Source organism: Sarcophilus harrisii, chromosome 5 (assembly GCF_902635505.1).
Source record: "Sarcophilus harrisii chromosome 5, mSarHar1.11, whole genome shotgun sequence".
NCBI classification, from domain to species: Eukaryota; Metazoa; Chordata; class Mammalia; order Dasyuromorphia; family Dasyuridae; genus Sarcophilus; species Sarcophilus harrisii.
Genome location: NC_045430.1, coordinates 271,770,811 through 271,791,907, shown reverse-complemented (window position 1 = coordinate 271,791,907; position 21,097 = coordinate 271,770,811). Strand labels below are relative to the sequence as shown.

Here is a 21,097-nt window from a genome sequence, read left to right as displayed (position 1 = left end):
CGGCTCCTCCTGACTTCAAAAACTGGTACTCTATAAATAACACTTGGCTGCCCCCAAAGGCAACACATATTTAAATAGACATCTTTGACTACTGGTCTTATTCCTACCTTTTTTTTTTTTTTTTTACAACATTATTTTGCTGTAATTTTAATATTTGAGTGCATTAGTTATTTGAGTGAGTAAAGAGCATAGGAGAAAAGTAGGGAAAAACTAATTTTTATAATTATAAATGCTTATAAAATACTATAAACTAGAAAAAGATATTATATAAAAATATATTATAAATATATTGCACTATATACTATAAATACTATAAATTAGAAAAAAGATATCTATATTTGGTATTAGTATTTTGCTGGGTATGTTGCAAAAGTTGAGTAAATATTTTTGATCTTGATTGTTGTTACTACCTTTCTCAGGATATTACCTTCCAAATGATGATGGAGAATTTTATCAGTTCTGTTACGTTACCCATAAGGGTGAGATTCGAGGAGCAAGTACTCCATTCCAATTTCGAGCATCTTCTCCAGTTGAGGAACTGCTGACTATGGAAGATGAAGGAAATTCTGACATGTTGGTGGTGACTACAAAAGCTGGCCTGCTTGAGGTTTGTTAGAAACTGAACTGCTACTGTTTTAAATAAAGACATTGAGGCAACTAAATGTTAGTGAATACAGTGTTGAATTTGGAACCAGGAATATAAGTGGGAACCCTGCCATCATCTGTAAAAAGGCCTTCTGAGCGCCTACTTCATACAGTTGTAAGAATCAAAAAAAGCATTTTGTAAGAGGAAGTGCTATGGGAATGTTTGTTAATATGGTTCAAAACTGTTGAAAGAAAAAAAAATGCTTAGTTTGAAATTTTACCCTAAACATGTGTATATTAGCAGGTCATGCTAAGAATTTATGCTTACAAGGGAGAATCTTTAGGAAACAATTACCTAACAAGTTCGTTCAGGGAGTATTTATTGTCTTTGCGATAGTGATCACTGTTTTCTACCTTTTGCAGATGTTTTGCTGCAGTAGAAAATTAAGTGATTCCGATTGAATGGGAATAAAACCATTTCAGTTTCTGGTATATGATTTTGCAGTTTTCAGTAATCGAGCTCAATGAAAGAAATAGTCAGTGTTGCTGGCTTCAGTTAAGGGTCGTCTCCTTCCCCATTTTAGAGATGATGAAACTAAGGGTGAGGGAAGGGGTGACTAAGTCACAGCCTTGTGCTCCCCAGTGCCTCAGGATTCTTTATTTTTGTGGTACGGGAAAACTGAAGTATTTACAAGCTTGTGTCAGTTTCTAGGTTATCCTGGCTTGGGGTGTTGGGGAAAGATCCCAGTATTAACAAGTTGGTCGTGCCCTCTGAGGCAAGACTTGAGTACAAAAGGCCTGGCAGCAGCTGTGGGTTTCTGATCAAAGGCATGAGGTTACTGCCTGAGAGCTTTTGAGGGTATAAAGATGGAAAGAAACATCAGTTTATTTATCCAATGGGGAGAGAGAGAGAGAGATTCCTCCTGTAGAAGAGGAGTAGCTGTGCCTGCTCAGCATCTGGCTGTAGTCTGGAGAAGGCAGGAGGCTCTGCCTGAGTCACTGAACAAAGACATAACTTTGCCTAGGGCTGAAGGGGAGGAGTACGGTCCCTTCTTCCTTGAAGTGTGTAGTCAGAGAGCAACAGCGATGCACTGGAAGGAAGTGGCATACTGCCAAGGGGTCGTGGAATTGGACAGGACATAGCCAGGCAGGACAACAGAAGTTCAGGTCCTACTTTCTCATTTTCTAGGACTTTTTTTGGCCTTTGGTAGAGTAGGAGGAGCAGTGGCCTGGGGATTGGGAAGTCCTGGATTCCAGTACTGCCACTGGGGCAACCAGCAAACCCTCTGGTTTCTGTTTCTTCCAGGGTAAAGGGGTTTGAGTCTTTGGCTTCCAAGTCTTTCAGCTTTAAACTTGTGATCCCACTGTAGAACCCCTTCCTCCCGCTCCCAGAGAATAAAAAGAGGATAAAACCCAGTTCAATCTGACACTGTGTCAGTGTTCCACACCCATACTCCTTGACCTCTGCAGAGAAGTAGGGGAAATAACCTTCTTGTCCCCATCTTGGGGCTAAGATTGCCTCTTACCATCTGCCTAGGGCTGGAAGCCTGGGAGCTCCCTAATGTGAGGGCAGCTTTGGCCGTTCCCAGTTGGCCCGCTCTGCCTTCCTTACGCACCTCCTTGCGCCCCCACCTTGGCTTCACTTGGGTGGACATTCCCCCTGGCCAGGGATCAATTTGACTTGTTTGGTTCTCATCCCTACCCTCCTCCTTACTTTATTTTGTACCAGGCTCTTCCAGGGCTTCTTTGTAGCTGTCATGCTCTGCATTGCTTGGTACTTCACTGGGCCAGCCCCGGGTTGGTGGGTGGGCATTGACTTTGTTTTCTGCTCTAAATATTTTGGTATATATGGGTCTTCTGGTCATTGGTCTCCTCGGAGTGTAGGCTTATTTGCATATAATTTGAGATTGTGGAATATAGAAATCTCCTTTAAAGAAATGGTGGTAAATGTATTTGTGGAAATGCATAAAACTAAGAACACTGGAAGAAAAATTTCCTGAGAATGCTTCCATTTCCCCCTCCAGCCCTACTCCCGAAATTCCTGTCTTATCTTATATAAATAACTTAACTTTTATAGGGTGGCTAAAACATCTTGTAGTGACAACTGCTTAATGATCAAGGTTTTCAACCTGGTATTTGATAGTTCGTCAAAGACTGAAACAGACCTTAGCCTCTTAGGAAGAATGTTGTTATGGCTGATAGTGAACCCCTTGTGGGGGGCTCCGGAGACCACCCTGACTTCAGGAACTCCACCGAACTCCTACAGAAATATTTAATCTTGATGTTTTTTTTTGTTGTTGTTTTTTTTTTTTACTTCTAATATAATTTTTGTGCAATGGCATTAAAATCTTTCTCAGTTTATCCTTATCTAAGAAGATTTCTATTTAGAAGGAAATTCGGGAACTGTCAGCTTGCTAGGGAGATTTTCTTTTCAATGTCCCTTTTAGGATGTTAGCCTGAAATGGAGAAGTTGATGTGGGCATGTAGTTTAGACAGATAAAAGTCAAATTTATATATGTATACATAAAGTAAACAGTGATATCAGCAGGCCCAGGCCAAATGCGTTCCTCACCCACCAACCTTGACTTTGTTTTCAAGTCAGGCACCTCCTCCCACACTCCATTCCAGCCTTGAAAATGTAATCTAGCAAGTCTTGCCCCCCAGCACTGAGCACATTGCTTTCTACATAGTCTAAGCAATTCTGTCACTACATTGTAAACTCTACCAGGAGAACACAGGAACGTGATTGTCAATGAAGTATTACATATTGATATGAATATGGCTTATTAATAATAATATTATTACATAAATGTCTATATTGGATCATTTGTGGAGACTATGATGCAATAGGGACCAAGCAGAAAGTGACTTGGCTAAGATCACACAGGAACATGGCAGTCCTTGTCTAGGGCTTATTTGGACAAATGTAATGGTGTGTTTAAAAAAATGATACATGCCCCAAATCTATATTTTTAAATTAAAAATAAATTGCAGCGACAGCTGGGTGGGGCAGTAGATAGAGCACCAGCCCTGAAGTCTGGAGGACCTGAGTTCAAATCTGCCCTCAGACTTAACACTTCCTAGCTGTGTCACCCTGGGCAAGTCACTTAACCCCAATTGCCTCAGCAAAAAAAAATAAAAATAAAAATAAATTGCAGGATTATAGGGGCTCACCAGGCCTGTGATTGCACTGGTCTAGTGAACAAACGGTGAGGGAAGCAGGTCTCTAGTGTGTTCTGTGTCAGGGAATCATCAACAAAATAAATAAAAATTGAGTCAGACACAGATATCACAACATTCTACAGCTAAGTCCCCTTCAGAGGAGTTGAGGTCGTTGGGTATGACCAGAATGACTCAGCTGTCACTCCAACATCAGTCCAGTAAGAGTCACTCTTACGCAGGGAAGGCAGTTAGGTTATTAGTGATAGAAATCTGAAGGCAAATACAGGCCTAATGGCCCTAGCTCTCTTGACCTTGGGGATGTTTTATGTTAATTGACAAGCTATGAAAACTTACTTAAGAAGATAAGAGTTTCCTAATGGCTCCTTTTTCCTACAGCACAGTTCTAAAAGCAAGGGCAACAGCATTGCCCAATCTGGGGCCCCAGCCCCAGCCCCAGCCCCAGTCCCAGATAGAAGGGATGTCTCGGGTGGGGAAACAAGCTAGTCAAAAACACCAGGTGGAAATCAAGCCAGAGGTAGTCGAAACTACCGTGAGTAGGAATTTTCAGCAGACTTATTGAAAGAGCAAGTATTGAAGGCTCATGTTTAATATAAAAGTGCACTAGGTTGGGACCTAGCCATTTCCTACATCTATAAAATGGGAATATTTTATAAGAATCTGTAGCTCTTGTACTCTGGAACATTGCCCCACAATGCCTACCCTTCCCATTGGCAAGCTCTTCCTGGAAAGTTCACTTCAGCCTGCCTTCTTCACACCATATTCAAAATTTGAAAAGACTTGCCCTCTTTAGCTCCCTCTTGTCCATTTTTCCCTATTAGAATTAAGCTCTTTGAGGACAGGACCTCTGTTTTTGCTTGAATGTGCATCTCCAGTACTTGGCACAATGCTTGGCACATAATTGGTGCTCATATGTCAATATGACAGATGGTTATGGTATCTGGAATTTTTCCGACATAATGTATAAGAGAGGAGATAGAGCTACAAGGGATGGGAGAGGGCACATAAGTCATTCTCCTTATTTTGACTAGTGAATGAATGTACACTTCCAGATGGCTAAAGGAATTTATGCAAGGTCTCTTAGCTGCTGCTCATTAACATTGACAGAGAGCCTACTATGTTGCAGGAACTATTTATCCCCACAACAGCTTGCTATCTTGCTAGTATTATCTCCATTATGTAGATAAGGAGAATGGAGGCAAAGAGAAGGATTAGGATTATACAGCTTGTCTTAAGTATTTGAGGCTGGATTTGAATTCAGTTTTTCCTGACTGTAGGCTCTGTGTACCACTGAGTTGTCCCTAAGTGGGAGTCAGAAGAAGCCAAGTTTGACTCCCAAACTACAACTTGAGAGTAACCTCAAATTTGTTTCCCAATAATGTCTTTTTTTTTTTTTTTTTTTTTTTTTTGGATAAAAATGGATCCCTTTAATATGGAGATAGGAAAGATATTCTGTATAATGATTTTCCAGTGTTTAAAGAGCATAACACATTTTTCCCATCTGATAAATGTCAATTTATGAACATTGTGACATTTCTCTTCCATTGTGGTTTAAATAAATAAATGAATAAGTTTCTAAGTGACCCTTTTTGCCTTTTTAATCAGACCAAATGAATGCATACTTCACAGAGCCAACCACCCTGGTAAGAACAGATGATCATCCTTGGTTTGGGTCACTAACAAGAAAACTAAGATAACAACTAAAAAAAAAACTGTCCCTTAAGACTTGTCTCTGACTTCGAGATTTGAACAAGGATGGGAGCATAGGCTCCTGATATAGTCTCAGACTATAGGAAAGTGAGGTCTCTTACAAGAAAAGAGGGTTTTGTTTAACTGGGAAAAAAGAGAAGTCTGTAGTCAGGGTTGAAAGGTCTCTCAGGTCTGATCAAGTTTGTGCTGTCTATGTTAACAGTTTTTTTAAATAGATATTTGAAATAAGAAATGCCGTAACCATATGGAATATTGTGTAATTTTGGAAAGCCCAGTAAGAACTCTGAAAAAGCAGAGAAGATTTTATTTATTTTCTAAGGGGCTGTGGAAGTAAAGGCTATGATTATAGACTCTAAATTCTAGTATTTTTTTCTCCCAATTGCATGTAAAAACATTTAATGTTTACAAATACTCTTACCTCCATTTACTCATTGGTACTCCATTACCCATCATTGACAAGACAAGCAATTATACATGTGCAGTCATATAAAACATTTCCATATCATGTTAAGAAGAAAATGGACAAAATACCCCAAGAAAAATGAGGAAACCAAAACTATGCATTGATCTGCATTCAAATTCCATCTGTAGCCTTTTTTTTTTTTTTTTTTTTTTTTGCTGAGGCAATTGGGCTTAAGTGACTTGCCCAGGGTCACACAGTTAGGAAGTGTTAAGTGTCTGAGGTCAGACTTGAACTCAGGTCCTTCTGACTTCAGGGTTGGTGTTCTATCCATTGTGTCACCTAGCTGCCCAATCTGTCCTGGATAGCATTTTTCTTCATTGATCCTGCAGATTATTTGCCTTCGATGTTTGTATTGCTGGACATGGATTAAAAAATATTATTGTTGTACTTCACTTTGTGTCAGTTCTTATAAGTGATTTTGGAATCTTCTGAAAACATCTTTATTTATTTATTTATTTTAAGCATCCTCATAGTAGTATTCCATTACAATCAAGATAGCCACAAGTTCTTAAGTCATTCTCCCGTTGAAGAGCATCCACTCATTTTCTAGTTCTGTCAGCACCACAAGAAGAGCTTCCAACATTGGTCATTTTTCTTTTCTGTCATTTTAGTCTAGGTGTGAGTTGGTATTTTGAAGTTGTTTTTAAGTTGTATTTCCCTAATTGATGGTTTTTAGAGCCTTTTTTTCATATGAATACATAGCTTTAATTTCTTTCATCTGAAAACTATTTGTCCATGTCTTTTGACCATGTGTCATTTGGGGAATGACTTGTATTATAAATTGACTTGAGTTTTTTATATATTTGAGAAATGAAACCTTTATCAGAGAAACTTGCTAAAAGATTTTTAACCTTCATTTCTGCTTTCCTTCTAATCTTGTTTGTGCAAAACTTGTATAGACCAGTATATCAAAAGTAGGAACGTGGCTTGAAGGACGGTGACAAAGTTGTTTTGAGTTGTTGAAGTCAGGTTATTTGCTAAGAAGTAAATCAGGTTATTTGAGGATGGAATGAACTTGGGGTGTAGATTTTATTTCTCTTATCTTGGGGAGTGTGATAGCTGATGAATGAAGGTTTGCTTTGTGGTAGTAGGATCCAGGACTGGATAGTTTTTATTGTATTAACTTTTGTTCTTTGTCTAGTAGGAATAGAAAAGAAAGATGGTGGCAATGGGGGAAGGTAATCCAGTGCTGAGAAACACGATGTGAACAGGAGAAGCATCTTAACAAGGATGGTGCCTTGTCAAACCAGCTAATGCTAGTATGTCAGAAAAGTGATCTAGGCAGGGTCAGAAAATGGGGAAAATGTTATTGGAGGTTATCGTGAGGATGAAAAGCCTTTATGAGATAGAGAGTTAATGAGTCTAAAGCCATGTCACTTTTTTGTAGAATAGAGGGAAAAAATCAAGGGTTTCTGGGATATCCAAGTTTTTAAAGGGCCATTATCATTAACACTGAGGTCCTTAGGGATGAGAACAGGGGGTAAGGATGGCAAGAGCAGGAATTCCACTGATTGAGGGAAAATGATGTTAAAAACTTAGATGAGCAGTAAAAATCCAGAATAGGTGATGACCATGGACGACATGAACTTAATTAACTTAGGAGAGAGGTTGCTGGGGAAAAACCTGGGAGTGTTGGCATCTGTTTCCTTAGGTTATCTGCTTGGCAGGGCATGAGAGAAGAATTGTGCAGGATGCAAGAAGCAGGAGAAAAACAGGCTCGTTAGATGAGCACTAAATTCTCATTTTCTGCTCTTGTTCTAAGTTCCTCTTAGAAATGCTTGGCCAATATTTCTAGTTTATTGAAAGGAGCCCTTAATGAAGCCTCAGATCACTGTATAAATTGCTTAGTTAATATTTAATTTTAAGATGAGGGGAGCCTGGATCTAGAGCTGAGAGGTACTTTTTTGATGAAAAAGCTAAGCAGCAGAGGCAGGATATCCACCTAGTCTTCTGCTTTTGGAGGTGGTGCTCTTTCCTGTGGTCTTTCCACTGGGACATATATTCCATTGGTCTAGTGCAATGCAGCTTTCAAAGGGTATTTGCTACTTTATTGGCATGTTGTCTTTGAGCTTCAGTTTCATTTGTAAAATGATGGTAATATCTACCCTGTAAGATAATTGTGAGGATCAAAAATGTGATAATATTTAATTAAAAGTTTATAAAAATTATATTTATAAAAATTCTGGCAGCAGAATTCTTAAATTCTAATAAAAGATTTTCTTTGTTTTGTAGTTCAAAATCGAGAAAACAATGAAAGAAAAAGAAGAGCTGTTAAAGGTAACCAGTGTTCTGGAGAAGGAGACATCTCAACTCAGAGAACAGATTGGGAGACTGGAGAAGGAACTTAACAATGAAAAGGCAAGATGTGACCAGCTACACGTGGAGCACCAGGTTAGTCATTAGACTGAAGTGCTCAAAGACACTTCTTCCAAGAACCAGTGAAATTGGGTAAAAAAACAGCTATGGAAAAGTCAGCTTAATTAGACGCTTACAGAAGAATAGGTCGACCTGCTTCAATTCCTTTTATGTACAAAATGGTTCAAATATTTTTGGTACCAGCTTTGACAAGGTTTCCAGATGTTTTGACAGTACTTGCAGCTTTCTTGATAGAAAATCAGTTGTTGCTTTTGTTTTTGAAATATTATGAACTATTAATTCACTAAGAGAAAGCATTATAAAGTAAAGCAATTGCTTTTCAGGAAAAAGTAGAGTAAGGGAGATGAACTTTTGTAAAATTTGACTACAGAAATTGGTTTGAAGTACCCAATATTTTTAGAAGACAGAATGACAATTGAAAGGATATTTAGGAAAAGGAATTACACATAGAATTACTTGGAGAATGTGTGGGACTTGGTGGAAATTTTGGAAAGGTTTACTGCGTTAGACAAATCTTTTTAATCTTTAGTAAAAATAGATATTTGAAAATGAATATTTTTTTTTAAAACAAAGTTGATACACCTCAACTCAAACCAACATAGCCAAGATTAGAAGGGAAGGAGAAAGCAGGGAAAACATTTTGACATTCAGGGTTTGATAAAGGCCTCATTTCTAAAACACACAATTGACTCATTTATAAGAGTACAAGTCAATTTCCAATTGAAAATGATCAAGTAATGTGAAGATACAATTTTCAGACGAAATTAAAACCATCTCTGGTCATATGAAAAAATACTCTAGATCACTATTGATTAGCGAAATGCAAATTAAGACAACTCTGAAGTATGACTATCCACCTCAGATTGGCTAAGATGACAGGAAAAAGATAATGGTGAACGTTGGCAGGGATGTCGGAAAATTGGAACATTGTTGGTGAACTGATCCAGCCATTCTGGAGAGCAATTTGAAACTTATGTCCAAAAGATTATAGAATTGTGCATGCCCTTTGATCAGCAGTGGCTCTACTGGGTCTGCATCCCAAAGAGATCTTATCCCCACGTAAAGAGGGAGAGGTGAGAATTGTGCCCTCTTAGCTGCTCCTTCCTTCACTGACAGGAATTCAGTTGCTTCTTTTAAAATCCTGTGGACAGTTGGCAAAGACAAATCGTTCTGCTTAAAGATGGCCTTTGGAGGAATTTGATTGCTATTTAGCAGAAAGCTTTTCTAAGATAGGTAAACCAGGGTCACACTTTTAATTTAGAAATAGCAATTTCATTTTCCTTAAAGGCCCTTAAAGGTAGAACAGTGTTCTACATCCAAATCAACTCATTTACTTTACCAATGTAAAGTTAGTTTTAAATTCTAAGTAATATGATAGCTTTTAAAACTGCTGGTTTTATGAACTTTTTGTTGTGCTAATTGTAATGTTAAGAATTCTTCATTCAAAAGGATTTGTCTTTTTAAAATGTTTCAGTTCAGTAACATCAGTCTCAAAAGCTTTTGCTAATTTTGATATTCTCTCCAAACCACATACTTCTGCCACTTAGTCGAACTTTTTCTATTTTGCACTTTCATATAAAAACTAGTCATGAAAAACATTTTCTTCTCCCTTCTAATGGCTGCCCTCTGCTGGAGGAAATAGTGAAGTTTTCTGAAGCTGGTGGGACAGGATGGGGTATGGATAATAAATAATCCATTTATAAAAACTGTTTTGTAATAATTTAGGCAGTAAAATTGGTGTTTCAACTTAAGCATTGCCTAAGAAGGAGTACTGTTATTATTATGATAATAATAATTTTTAAAAGTGTATGAAAAAAATTTTTTTAAGTATCTTTGAAAGTATCTCCCTAATTCTCAAATGTCTTTTTTCAGAGTCTTGTTGAAGCATCACAAAATGTAAATATGGAGAATGATGAGCTTAAGAAAAAACATAGTGAAGCAGCTTTAAAAATTCTTCAGCTAGAGGATGATCTTGTGACTGTGACCCAGAAAGCGATTACAAAGGAAACTGAATTGGACAGGTATGGAGGGTGGTTATTGTTGACTTCTATCTTTCAGAAGTAATTTCTTTTTTTTGGCTTGATTTAATTTGACTTGATATTTTCTTAGTTTGAAAGACAAATTCAAGAAAATAACACTTGAAAAAGAACAATTGGAAAGTCAGTTGAAGACCGAAAAGGATGAGAAGGAACTTTATAAGGTACTTGATTTTTTTCCCCATCTTTGTCCTTAATGATTTAATGATTAGATTTGACTTTAGCAAACTAGCTGTCATGGTTAATGTATGTAGAAGTCAAGTCATCCTTTTTAAAAGCAACTATCACCTTAAAAGTAGTCAACCAAGGGAGATTTTACTTAATCCAATGATTCTTTCTCAAGTGTTTTTCCCCCAACCTTTTTACATTACTCCATTTTAAAAAGGATCAGGCTAATGTTGTGAATAGTCCTTGTGCTTTCTCCATAAACATCCAGAGAAACAGGGATTTTGGCAGAGCAGCTCTGCCTCATTGGGACATAAGGTATTTCATGGACTCTTACACATTCCACAAGGATGGGCATTCTGGGGCTTTGAAGAGAGGAAAGGGCTCCTTCAGATTTAGATTCAATCAGTTCAGAACTGACTCCCTCAGTTCTAGATTTATTTTTAAAACTTGGAAAGGACATCCAACTTCTTTAGATTTCATAAAACACCCTGATGGTAATTTTATTTTATTGAAGACCTTCCAAGTGTCATCTCCAGCCTTACTTTAAAGAAACATCAGTAATTCAAGCCAAGGTCTGTCTTAACTAAATGGCAGATCTCGGTGATTCATTAGTTCCTAGTAGCTCAATTAGATCATGATGTACCATTATTATGTTATTCTAATGGCATTTTATAACCAGACCAGTGATTAACTTGTTTCTATAAGAATATGCACTCCTAGTTCAACTCCCAATTGTCCCAATGCTTTGGGCACTCTTGGCACTCTGCTTCCACTTTAACACTTGCTGTGGGATAAAAGGATTTTTCCTATTCAAGCCACTTTTGATGGTTCCCATTGCCTGTGTTCCAGGTACATGGAGAGATTAGGGATGAGGGTATTGAGGTAAGATCTTTGGGATCAGTAGTTGCTAGGGAGGTTTAGCATGTAGGACACCCCTCTCTCCATTTAGACACATATAAGATGAAACATTGAAGAAGGAAGGAGGATAAGAAAATTGTATCCTATAATTGGGGGGCAGGAAGGAGGAATGGGTGAAGGAACTTTCACTAAATTTGGAAATGTCTCAAATTGGGACATGGATTTGACAGAATATCATAATAAGCTCATCAGTTGTAAGCACAGCTATATTCAAGCACAAGTTTTCAAAATAACTGCTTGTGTTATATTTCCATTGTTACTGTTATTTCCATCATTGTTACAGGTCCACTTGAAGAATACAGAAATAGAGAATACCAAGCTTGTCACTGAGATCCAGACTTTAAAAAATTTAGATGGGAACAAGGAAAATATGATTGCCCATTACAAGGAGGAGGTGGGCCGACTGCAGCTTTGTATGGCAGAAAAGGAAAACCTGCATCGAGCCTTGTTGCTGACAGCCTCTGGCAAAGTAGGTTTCTTGACTGCTTTAAGGAACCTTAAGGGACTGTCATTGAGAGACATTGAGTGAGGTTCAAGTGTTTTAAATTTAACCAATATTTTGGATAGTAAAGAAAGTTAATGTTAACCTTTAATGTAGGTTTTTATTTTTTAAAAACGGTCTGTATGGATGTATATCATAAAACTTCTTTGATTAAAAAATTCATTTTAAATCAAAAGAATGTTACTTCTGTACCTTGGCCTTATATGCCAAGATAAATATAGAATAATTGAATGTAGGAGTGTTAGTGTAAGCAGCATTTTGCTACATTGAAAACATCTCTTGAAACACTAGTCATAAATCCAGCACAAATACAGAATTGTAACCAATTCTCTATTAGAAAATTTGATCAAGTCATCTATTTGTTTGTGACACAGTAATTATTTTACTAGGGTAGGGCCTATTTATCAAAACCACTAGCTGGATGAGCCTGGGCAAGTCCTTTGATGCTTTTGGCTTCAGTTTCCCCAAGTGTACATAGAATTGGAAAGGGAGATGGTTTGCCATTGTTTTTGTTAGGAAAACCTAAATGGGGTCACAGAGTCGGACACAGTTGAACAACAGCAACAACAAAAACAAACATTATTGGATTTGGTCTCGGGGAGGCAGGTCTTGAACAACATAGAAGGTGTTTCATACTTTTCTTGGTTAATTACTGAGACTTTTTTTCTTCTCAACAGTATTTTACTTTTTCAAATACGTGTAAATTAGAGTGCTCAACAGTCATTTTTTTGTTCCAAAATTTTCTCTTTCCCTCCCTTAAACTATGAGCAATCCTGTGAGTTACAGATGAAGCCCTGTGATGTTATGGAGGCGATTGATGTCTTCATTTTCTCATTATAAAATATCAGAAAGGGTGGAAAAGAAATGGGGAAGGAGAGTTTAGTATTTCAGACCATATAGAATCTCCTTCATCATATATCTTGGAAGATGAAGTAATGTTTGGTAAAGACTTTTGGCCAAAACAGTTGCATGGTATTCCCCACTGGCCTTTACTAGTCTTGCAGGTAAACTCTTCCATTTGGACCAAATACTCTTGGTCTACTCCAGACCATCATTCAGGGCTGGTGCTCTATCCACTGTGCCACCTAGTTACCTTCAGGGGACTTATTAAAGGTTTTCTTTCTTTAAAATGAGAGAATTGAATTGGTCACATTCTGTGACACAAAATCCAGATAAGTAAACTTATGCTCAGTATTATTTGGAACATACACCATTAATTGGTTCTCCATATGGATGGTGTGTTGCTGGCTGATGGGGGATCTGAGTTTTTTTGGTGTTAATTATTAGGCCAAAATTAGCACAAGCAGCAGAGAATCCGTCCCTACTTTGTGGCATCTCAACTTTGGAGGCTGCATTGCACAACCAAAAATATAGGGATTTTTATGTATATCAATAAATATTTATATCTCATAACTTACTTTATGAGTAGCCACAGTCACACTGTAGCTCACCTCCAACATAGTGTGATAGTGATAGTGATTTGGTCCTCTGAGAACAAAGGACCATCACCAACTATGGACATTAAGAGCTTGTGTGTTGAATTACTAGTTAAGGTTTGATACTGTATTTTATTGGTGGAAAGTGGGGGGAAGGGGTAGGTCATCTTTCTTAGATGAAACTTTTTTTAGTTAGAAACTTTTAAAAAAAATTATATAGCCAACTACAGATCATTTAAAAATTTTTGTTTTTCAGAATGATACTGCATATCTAAAAGAGCAGCTTCGCAAAGCAGAGGAACAGGCTCAGGCTACTCGGCAAGAAGTTGTGTTTCTTGCCAAAGAGCTGAGTGATGCAGTCAACGTGAGGGATCAGACCATGGCTGATCTCCACAGTGCCCGGCTAGAAAATGAGCAAGTCAAAAAACAGCTGGCTGAGGCCGTGGCCGAACTGAGAGTCGCCGTTGTAAAAAAGCAACAGGTCAGCCAAACGACTTTACCCTGAAGAATTCATGCTGCTCTCAGAATTTTTGAAAGCTTAAAGAAATAAGTATTCATATAACGTAGATCAGGGTTTAGATCAAAGCGTTCTATATTTTCATTCTCAGTTCATTATTATTTGTGTTACGTATGTTATGCTATATTATATACTTATGATTTATAGTTAAATAATTATTATGTAGTATACTATGTTGTGTATAAATGTTATATATATCACATATATTATATCTATATAATTAAAGTAATATTTAATTTAATTACTTAGTTCAGTACTATTAGTATTTTCTACATTATGGATTCAGTTTCTGAATTAAGATTTTTAAGGAAAAAATTATAATTTAGGGTTAGGAATGTCATAGGCAGAAATACTTTTTCTTAAAAAAAAAAATAGCCCAGATGCCTTGATTTCTTGGTGCACTGAGTTTTGAGTATATGGTAGGAGTGTGAGACTATCATTACCATTTCTGATACTGTGGTATTTGTGTATTAATTTAGTCATTTTAACATGGGCTTTAGACAAATAAGTTTCCAAAGCCAATATCTGGTCAACTGGTCTATTTCCAAATTTTAATAAAAATAAATTCTTTTTCTTAAAGGAGAAAACTGATCCAGTGGAACAGGACCTACGCAGAGAGGTGGAAGACCTGAAGCTTCGCCTGCAGATGGCTGCAGACCATTATCGAGAGAAATTCAAGGAATGCCAGAGGCTCCAAAAACAAGTGACCCGGCTCACAGAGCAGGCTGTGAGTAGCTCTGATGTCAGCCTAGCAGAAGGACTTCTTTCAGGCCTTTCATGATCACCAATAAAAGCATATTATGAGTGCAAGTATGAAGCATCACATTGGCTGCACTATGGCTGCCTGCTTTCTGTGACTAGGAGGATTTTTCCTTTTTTTTTTTTTTTTTTTTTTTTTTTTTGATCATGGTCCTAGGGGTCCCAGATGGACAAAACCCCTCCAAGGAGTCATCTCAACAAGATGAGGAAACTGAGGCTCCTGAAGGAAAGTGACTTATCTGAGTTTGTCCAGGACAGTGTAGCAGACCTTGGTGGAGATTTCTAGTTTTTTTTTTCCTTTTATGCTTTGAGGAAATTGTCTCTTAATTCTGTTAGGGCTAGAATGGAGTTTGGCTGCTCCATGGACAGCCAGCAAAGGTTGCAGGACAGCAGTGGGAGAAAATTGAGGGGGATGCCTGCTGCTTTCCCATTCCTGATTGTCCTCAATCTCTTCATGCAGCATTTTGGTCACTCGTTCTGCAGAATTGTAATACTCCAACTGGAATTAGGAGGTGTAGTTCTCTAGGGAAATCAGCTTGGAGGTTGGGGACTTGTGTGGTATCCTTCATCTTTAGTGACCAGTTTCCTTCTGTCATGTTGTAAGTAATAATGAAGGAAAGAGGAGAAAAGCAGGGATTTGGACTGAAGAGATAATGCAGGAAAGTAGGGAAAGAGCATTTAAGACATTGCTTCTTCCTTGGCTTGGGTTCCTGGGAACAATTTGTTTTGTAAGGTGGGGGCCTGTCATTGAGAAAATTGTGATATGGAATGTTGACAGATATTGATGAAGATCTGTGAAGTGTTCTGGTGGCTAGCGGTGTGAGACTTGAAATCAGCAAAGTATTTAAAAAGTGGGTTCAGTAAAGTGCTATCAGAGCCTTTCTTAATCTTGTGGCTTTATCTTTGCTAATCATCTTGCTGCATAAAATTAAAATTTTTTTCTTTTAACTGTTAATTAAATTTGAATTATTTCACATAAGATTGCTTCATGCCAAAATCTCTATAAATGACTACGTGTATTTTCAGTCACATATTCAGTGAAATATTTAATAATTTTTCAAAGATATATTGAATAGACTACTAATAACAATCTATTTTTCATAAAGACAAATGGGAACCAACAGAAAGTGACGGATGCTTCAAGCAACACAGACACAGCAGCTAGCTCTCCTGTTAACTTCGTATTTTCAAGTGCTCCAGGTAAGTTTTTAAGAATTGTCTTAGGCTTGCAAAAAGCAAGAGAATTAACATGGAATGGTAGTCGGCCTCATGTATATCAGCTGTTGATACTTAGAAATTGATAAAAGAATAAAAGTCACCACAGTTGGTCAGCATTTCCTGATGTAGTTAGCTGGGCATTGCAGGAACACCAAGGAACCTAGAAAATATGTCTGTGAGGTTGTCACTGGCTTCTGCCTTCGATGGTTGTCTTCTTACAGGGCAATACTTTTACAGACTGTAAGAGGAAACAGCAGAGTCGGACCTCCTGGTTAAGGGAGTCTCTAAACAGAGTGATGTGTGTTCCCTCAGGAGCGCATCCAGCACAAGGATTCCTAGAGCTTGTAGAGGTGCCAGCTGCTGGTGTTCACATTTGACCTTAGGATCAGAGTCATCCCTGATTGAAAGCATCAGGGGCATTTTACTGGCTGGGTGCTTCTGAGCATGTCAAACCCAGCTCACCTCGGTTTCCTCATCTGTAAAATGTCTTTAAGCTTTACTGTGATAACAAAATTTCTTCTTTCTTAAAAAACATGCTACAGCATTTTCCAAGCAACCCTGTGTTTGCAGCTATTTCTTATAGTGGTTAATGATGAAGGGGGGCTGGGGTGGGGGGGACTTCAGCAAAGTCATGCTATTGAAAAACCTGAACCAGGGAGACTTCACCTCTTCTCCCTTTTGGGTAGTCTGTGGAATTTTGCAGCATTCAGTTTTGATGTTGTGCTCACTGTAATTTCCTGACCCACTCTACCTTGATGTATGTAGGACTCTCTCAGGGGTCATGGTTCACAGCATTGTACATTTCTTCTGGCCCAAGTCATTCCATCTTGCTCAAAGAATACAAAATGTAGGGTTCTCCCCAGGCAGGGGGCAATAGCCCTGGGTCCAGTTCTTTGCTACCACACAGAATGTTGTACCACACAGAAAATGTAAGTATTTTCATTTCATTTGAGAAACCCAAAGAACAGTAGCTAAATGTGTCAGGGGGCATGAATAGGCCAAGACAGTGCCAGGAAAGATGTGTTCAGAAGAAGCATGCAAAGGACTTTATCATTGAAATACCTTGACCTGGCCCTTCTTGTGCCAAGTCTGGCCTTGTCTTCCCTGCTAGTCCACGACACAAAGAGCTGTCCTGGAGGGGAGCAGGATATATGGGCCTCATGTCCAGTGCTGTAGTGAAATACCTTAGACTCCCAAATTTGTAGGAGCCCAAACAGTACAGAAATGATGATGGCCAGGTTGACCTTTGTTTAATTTGTTTAAGAAATGAAACGGAAAATTTCTCATCAGCACTTTAAATACTTTTCTTTTTTTATAGTTGCAGTTGCTACATCTGAGGTAATTCCCGAGATGGTGACAAAGGGCCAGATCTGTGAAATGACCAAGGAAATTGCAGAGAAAACAGAAAAGTATAAGAAATGTAAACAACTACTCTTGGTAAGTTAGCAGCTTTGTAAAGCCGAACCTAATGCCAGCAGAGATGCTTCAGGTACTGATGCAAAATGTCCTAATGTAGCTGTGTGAGGCCCCCTAGATCATAATCCCACGATCAACTGGGTCATTGACCATGGCAGAATCCTGTCACTATGTGATGTTGCCATCCAACCTCATTTATTCATTTATTTATTTTAAATGACATTGTTTTAAAGAGACGGGATATCTCCAGTCTCTGTGATTTCTGGAAGACAACTTGTTTCTTGGTAATCATAATTTTTATGGATTTAACACTTTTATGTTTTACCCATACAACTGTGTAAGAAAGTAATGCAAGTGTCTCTTCCTGTTTTCCAGATGAAGCAACTAAGCCTCTGAAAGTTTGGGATTTGCCCACTATTACAGATTTAATAAGTGTGTGAGACCAAATTTGAACCCAAGTCACACATTTTCCCTATGACACTGTGTTGGGCTGATTTTCACACTAAAAATAAGTTTTCTCTGGAGTGAATTCTGGAAGGTTTGGATTCAAATTCTTCTTTGGTCATTACTATCTGTGTGAGCTCAGGAAAGCATTTCACTGCACTGCCTCTCAGCGTCTCCATCAGAAGATGAGGCATTGGATTTGGGGTCCTCTATTGTTCCTGTCTGGGGACCTGTTAGAAACATTTATTTTTGTTTTCAGTTCCAAATTCTCTTACTCTCACCTTTTCACCAACCATTGAGAAGTCCATGTACACAAAAAGTCATGGAAAACTTTTCAAAATTAGTCATGCTCTTGAGAAAAAAGAAATCGGGAAAAACAAAGGTGATAAAATAGAGTTTAGTGTGAAGTCTGAATCCATTCTTTGTCTGGTTGAATCCTTCGGAGTTGTGGTAGATCCTTGTAATTATCATAATCTTGATGTTATTGAATACAATTTCCCATTGTTCTCTGTTCACTTCACTTAGCGTCAGTTGAGGTAAATCCTTTCACCATAAGATTTATTTTAGAAGCTGCTCTAATATTTCCAGTTAACCTTTTTGCTATTTTTCATGTAAGTGAAATGTTTTCATTTTAGAAAAAGACATTTCTCATTTCAGTTGTGCAGATATTGAAACAGTGAGTGACCCCATTTGCAAAATAAGAAAGGGTGCTGACTGTCAGTTGATCTTTGATCCTTTGTAATCATTAGAACTTGTGGTTTTGCTTCCTTCTTGACAGCTCTTATCAGCTTGGATTTTTTGGGTGTTCTTCACTGAAAGGGATAGAAGCTTCCTTCCATCTTAGAAAAAGGAGTCAGCTTTGAGGACAACAGAAAGTATTTTTGTGCATTTCAAGAGGATGTGATCCTTGAATGTATGCAGTCATATTCTAAAGGCAGCAGTGGGGCCCACCTTAGTTCCTCTTGGTTCCAGGGCTGGTGCTCCATCCACTGCCCCATCTAGCTGCCCTCTGTTCCACATTAGTTCCATGTGCTTCAATAATTTGGTTAGCACGCAGTTTGATCATGAAGTAGCATGGGATAGGGATTGAAGTCAGTTCTTGCTTCAACATATTGTGTGCTCCCAGCATGTTGCCAGATGCTCTCAGTGCAGCAGGGAAGTCTCTTTAAGCAGGTACCTTACTAGAAACAGTTGCTTCCCATCTTTCCTCACCCTGAGCAGTTTTAGATGATGGAGCCACAGAACTCAGTAAATTTGTCCTTGGATAACTTTGTTGAACTTAGGTTTGAGAATTGCTTCCAATGTCTTGGTTCTGTTGAGGTAATGAAAGGTAACTAAAATGGCCCTTAAGTAGAAAACTTGATTAGATTGTTCACAGTGTCATAAAAAAAGCCAGAGGAGGATTGGAAATTGGTCATCTAAGCAGGAAGGATATCCCAGAAGGTAAGTGAACCATCTGCAAACCACAGCTTTTTCAGTGGTTTTGGTTGTTTTTTGCCTAAATTAAAGGCTTTATTGGTCAGAAATCCAACTGATTCTGGTTACTCAATTGTGCAGTTCAAATTATGAAGAAAGTAACTGAGTAACCAGAATCCAAATGGCTCATGTGTTGTGTGTCTTGTAGGAGGAGAGGGCCAAATGTAGCAGCTACGCCGACGAACTGGCCAGATTGGAGTTGAAGTGGAAGGAGCAGGTGAAAATCAGTGAGGATGCGATGCTGCGCCTTGCGGAGGTGGAGGATCAGAACAAAGTCAGTGTGGGCCTTGGTTGTTTAATAGTATGTGGAGCATAGAAAGTCTTAGCCTTCCCACCAAGAAGACAGAGTCTTAGTAGCTAAAATGACTGTTTTTGTGCCTCTAATTCTAAGCATATGTTTGTTGAACTAATGTTGAACAGCCAGTACTATTAGGAAACATTTCTTATAAAGTTTTGTGCTGAATATCCCTTTATAGAGAGCTTCAAAAAGTTTTGTGTGGTTTTAATGACTCACACTGGGACATGTTGAATGTCTTGTCGCCCCAGAAAACTGATTTGCTATATAGTACTCCTTGTACCACAAAATATATAGTGAAAATAGATGTCATTTGAATTTTACTTCCTCACAAATAAGAATTCATTACACTTCTATGCTTAAGAGTACCATCTTTAGCACTAGCTAATTCATCAAAATTATGAATGGATAAATACATCCTTATCAATAGGTTCCCTAACAGAATCTTAAAAATTTATTTATTTTTTTTTACAATTATCTGTATGAAAACAAAATATTTGAAGTACTTTGATGCAATCTATGCCAAATTAAGGTGGAATTGAATTTATGGATGTTAGGAAAGATTTCAGGATTGTCTTTAGGACTTCTATTTACTATGACTTGTTCCACTGTTTTCTTTATCTACAACCATGAAATTTGGTGAAATCAAATTTTAATTGAACATTCTTTGAACTTGTATCTGTTTTTTATACTGGTAGCTTAACTTGTAAATTTATTCAACTTTGATATACTACAAGGTTTTATCTGAACAAATTTTGGTACAAATTATTAGAAAATAAAAGAGCCTACCAATGGATATGGTAGGAATGAAGGTACATACACCGCCAGTGCACAGCACAAGAATGTATGTGAACAGTGTGTGAACCCACAGTCTGTACTTACAGAGGCAGGTCACTATCCTTTGCTTTCTGGAGGGATTCGGCCTTCAATACCAAAATCCGATTCGGATTTGGTGGGACTTAAAATCTTAAAACAAATTCACTATGAAATGAATTCTTCTTGTGATGATTAGCTTGTACATGATGGCATCTTTTAAAGCAATCCAGTGTACAGGATGTGTGGATGTGTATTTTGGGAATGTGAGTCTATGGAATGTGTATGCACATGCTTGTGTGAAAGTATGTGTATGCGTACATGCTTTGATAATAGGCAGCATTTTTAGCAGAAGTGCAGTGGCATTTAATTATATCTTTGTCTTCCATTTAGTTCTATCCTAGATCAAATGAGCAGTAAAACATATGGAAAAGATTATTTTATTTCCAGAGATAGTGAAACTAGTGAGCAGAGGAAGTCCAAAGCTTCACAGCACAGAGACAGAATTTTGAAAATCATTTGGATTTGTTGTGCTTAGAGAACAGCTACATTTTTAAGTTAGGACAAAATATAGAAACATTTTGATCAAGCAGGTCAGAGTAACATTAATTCACAAGAAGTTTCTTTTTCTCTATCATAAAACAAATCAATCTAGTTAACATGTTAAATTTAAAAGGTTGAATATATTTTTCATTTTTCATTTAGCTTTCTTCTTATTCATAGAGTGAAAAAAGATTTCCCAACTACAAAATTTCTTAGAGTACAAAGGAAAAATACTGATTCTG

The 21,097-nt window shown here is 37.8% G+C and overlaps 1 protein-coding gene across 4 annotated transcripts in view; it reads left to right on the top strand.

The window, feature by feature from the left end:
• The window catches only part of TAX1BP1 (Tax1 binding protein 1), a 42,446-nt gene that overhangs the window by 12,492 nt on the left and 8,857 nt on the right, over positions 1 to 21,097 (top strand). For 3 of the 4 annotated variants that reach the window (XM_031940518.1, XM_031940520.1, XM_031940519.1), the window contains exons 4-13: positions 420 to 607; positions 8,171 to 8,329; positions 10,187 to 10,335; positions 10,424 to 10,514; positions 11,720 to 11,905; positions 13,631 to 13,855; positions 14,472 to 14,618; positions 15,757 to 15,850; positions 17,187 to 17,305; positions 19,353 to 19,478. In XM_031940518.1, coding sequence (XP_031796378.1) covers positions 420 to 607; positions 8,171 to 8,329; positions 10,187 to 10,335; positions 10,424 to 10,514; positions 11,720 to 11,905; positions 13,631 to 13,855; positions 14,472 to 14,618; positions 15,757 to 15,850; positions 17,187 to 17,305; positions 19,353 to 19,478 — 1,484 coding nt within the window. The remainder of the gene's footprint in view (positions 1 to 419; positions 608 to 8,170; positions 8,330 to 10,186; positions 10,336 to 10,423; positions 10,515 to 11,719; positions 11,906 to 13,630; positions 13,856 to 14,471; positions 14,619 to 15,756; positions 15,851 to 17,186; positions 17,306 to 19,352; positions 19,479 to 21,097) is intronic. The other variant, XM_031940521.1, reaches the window with a different exon arrangement.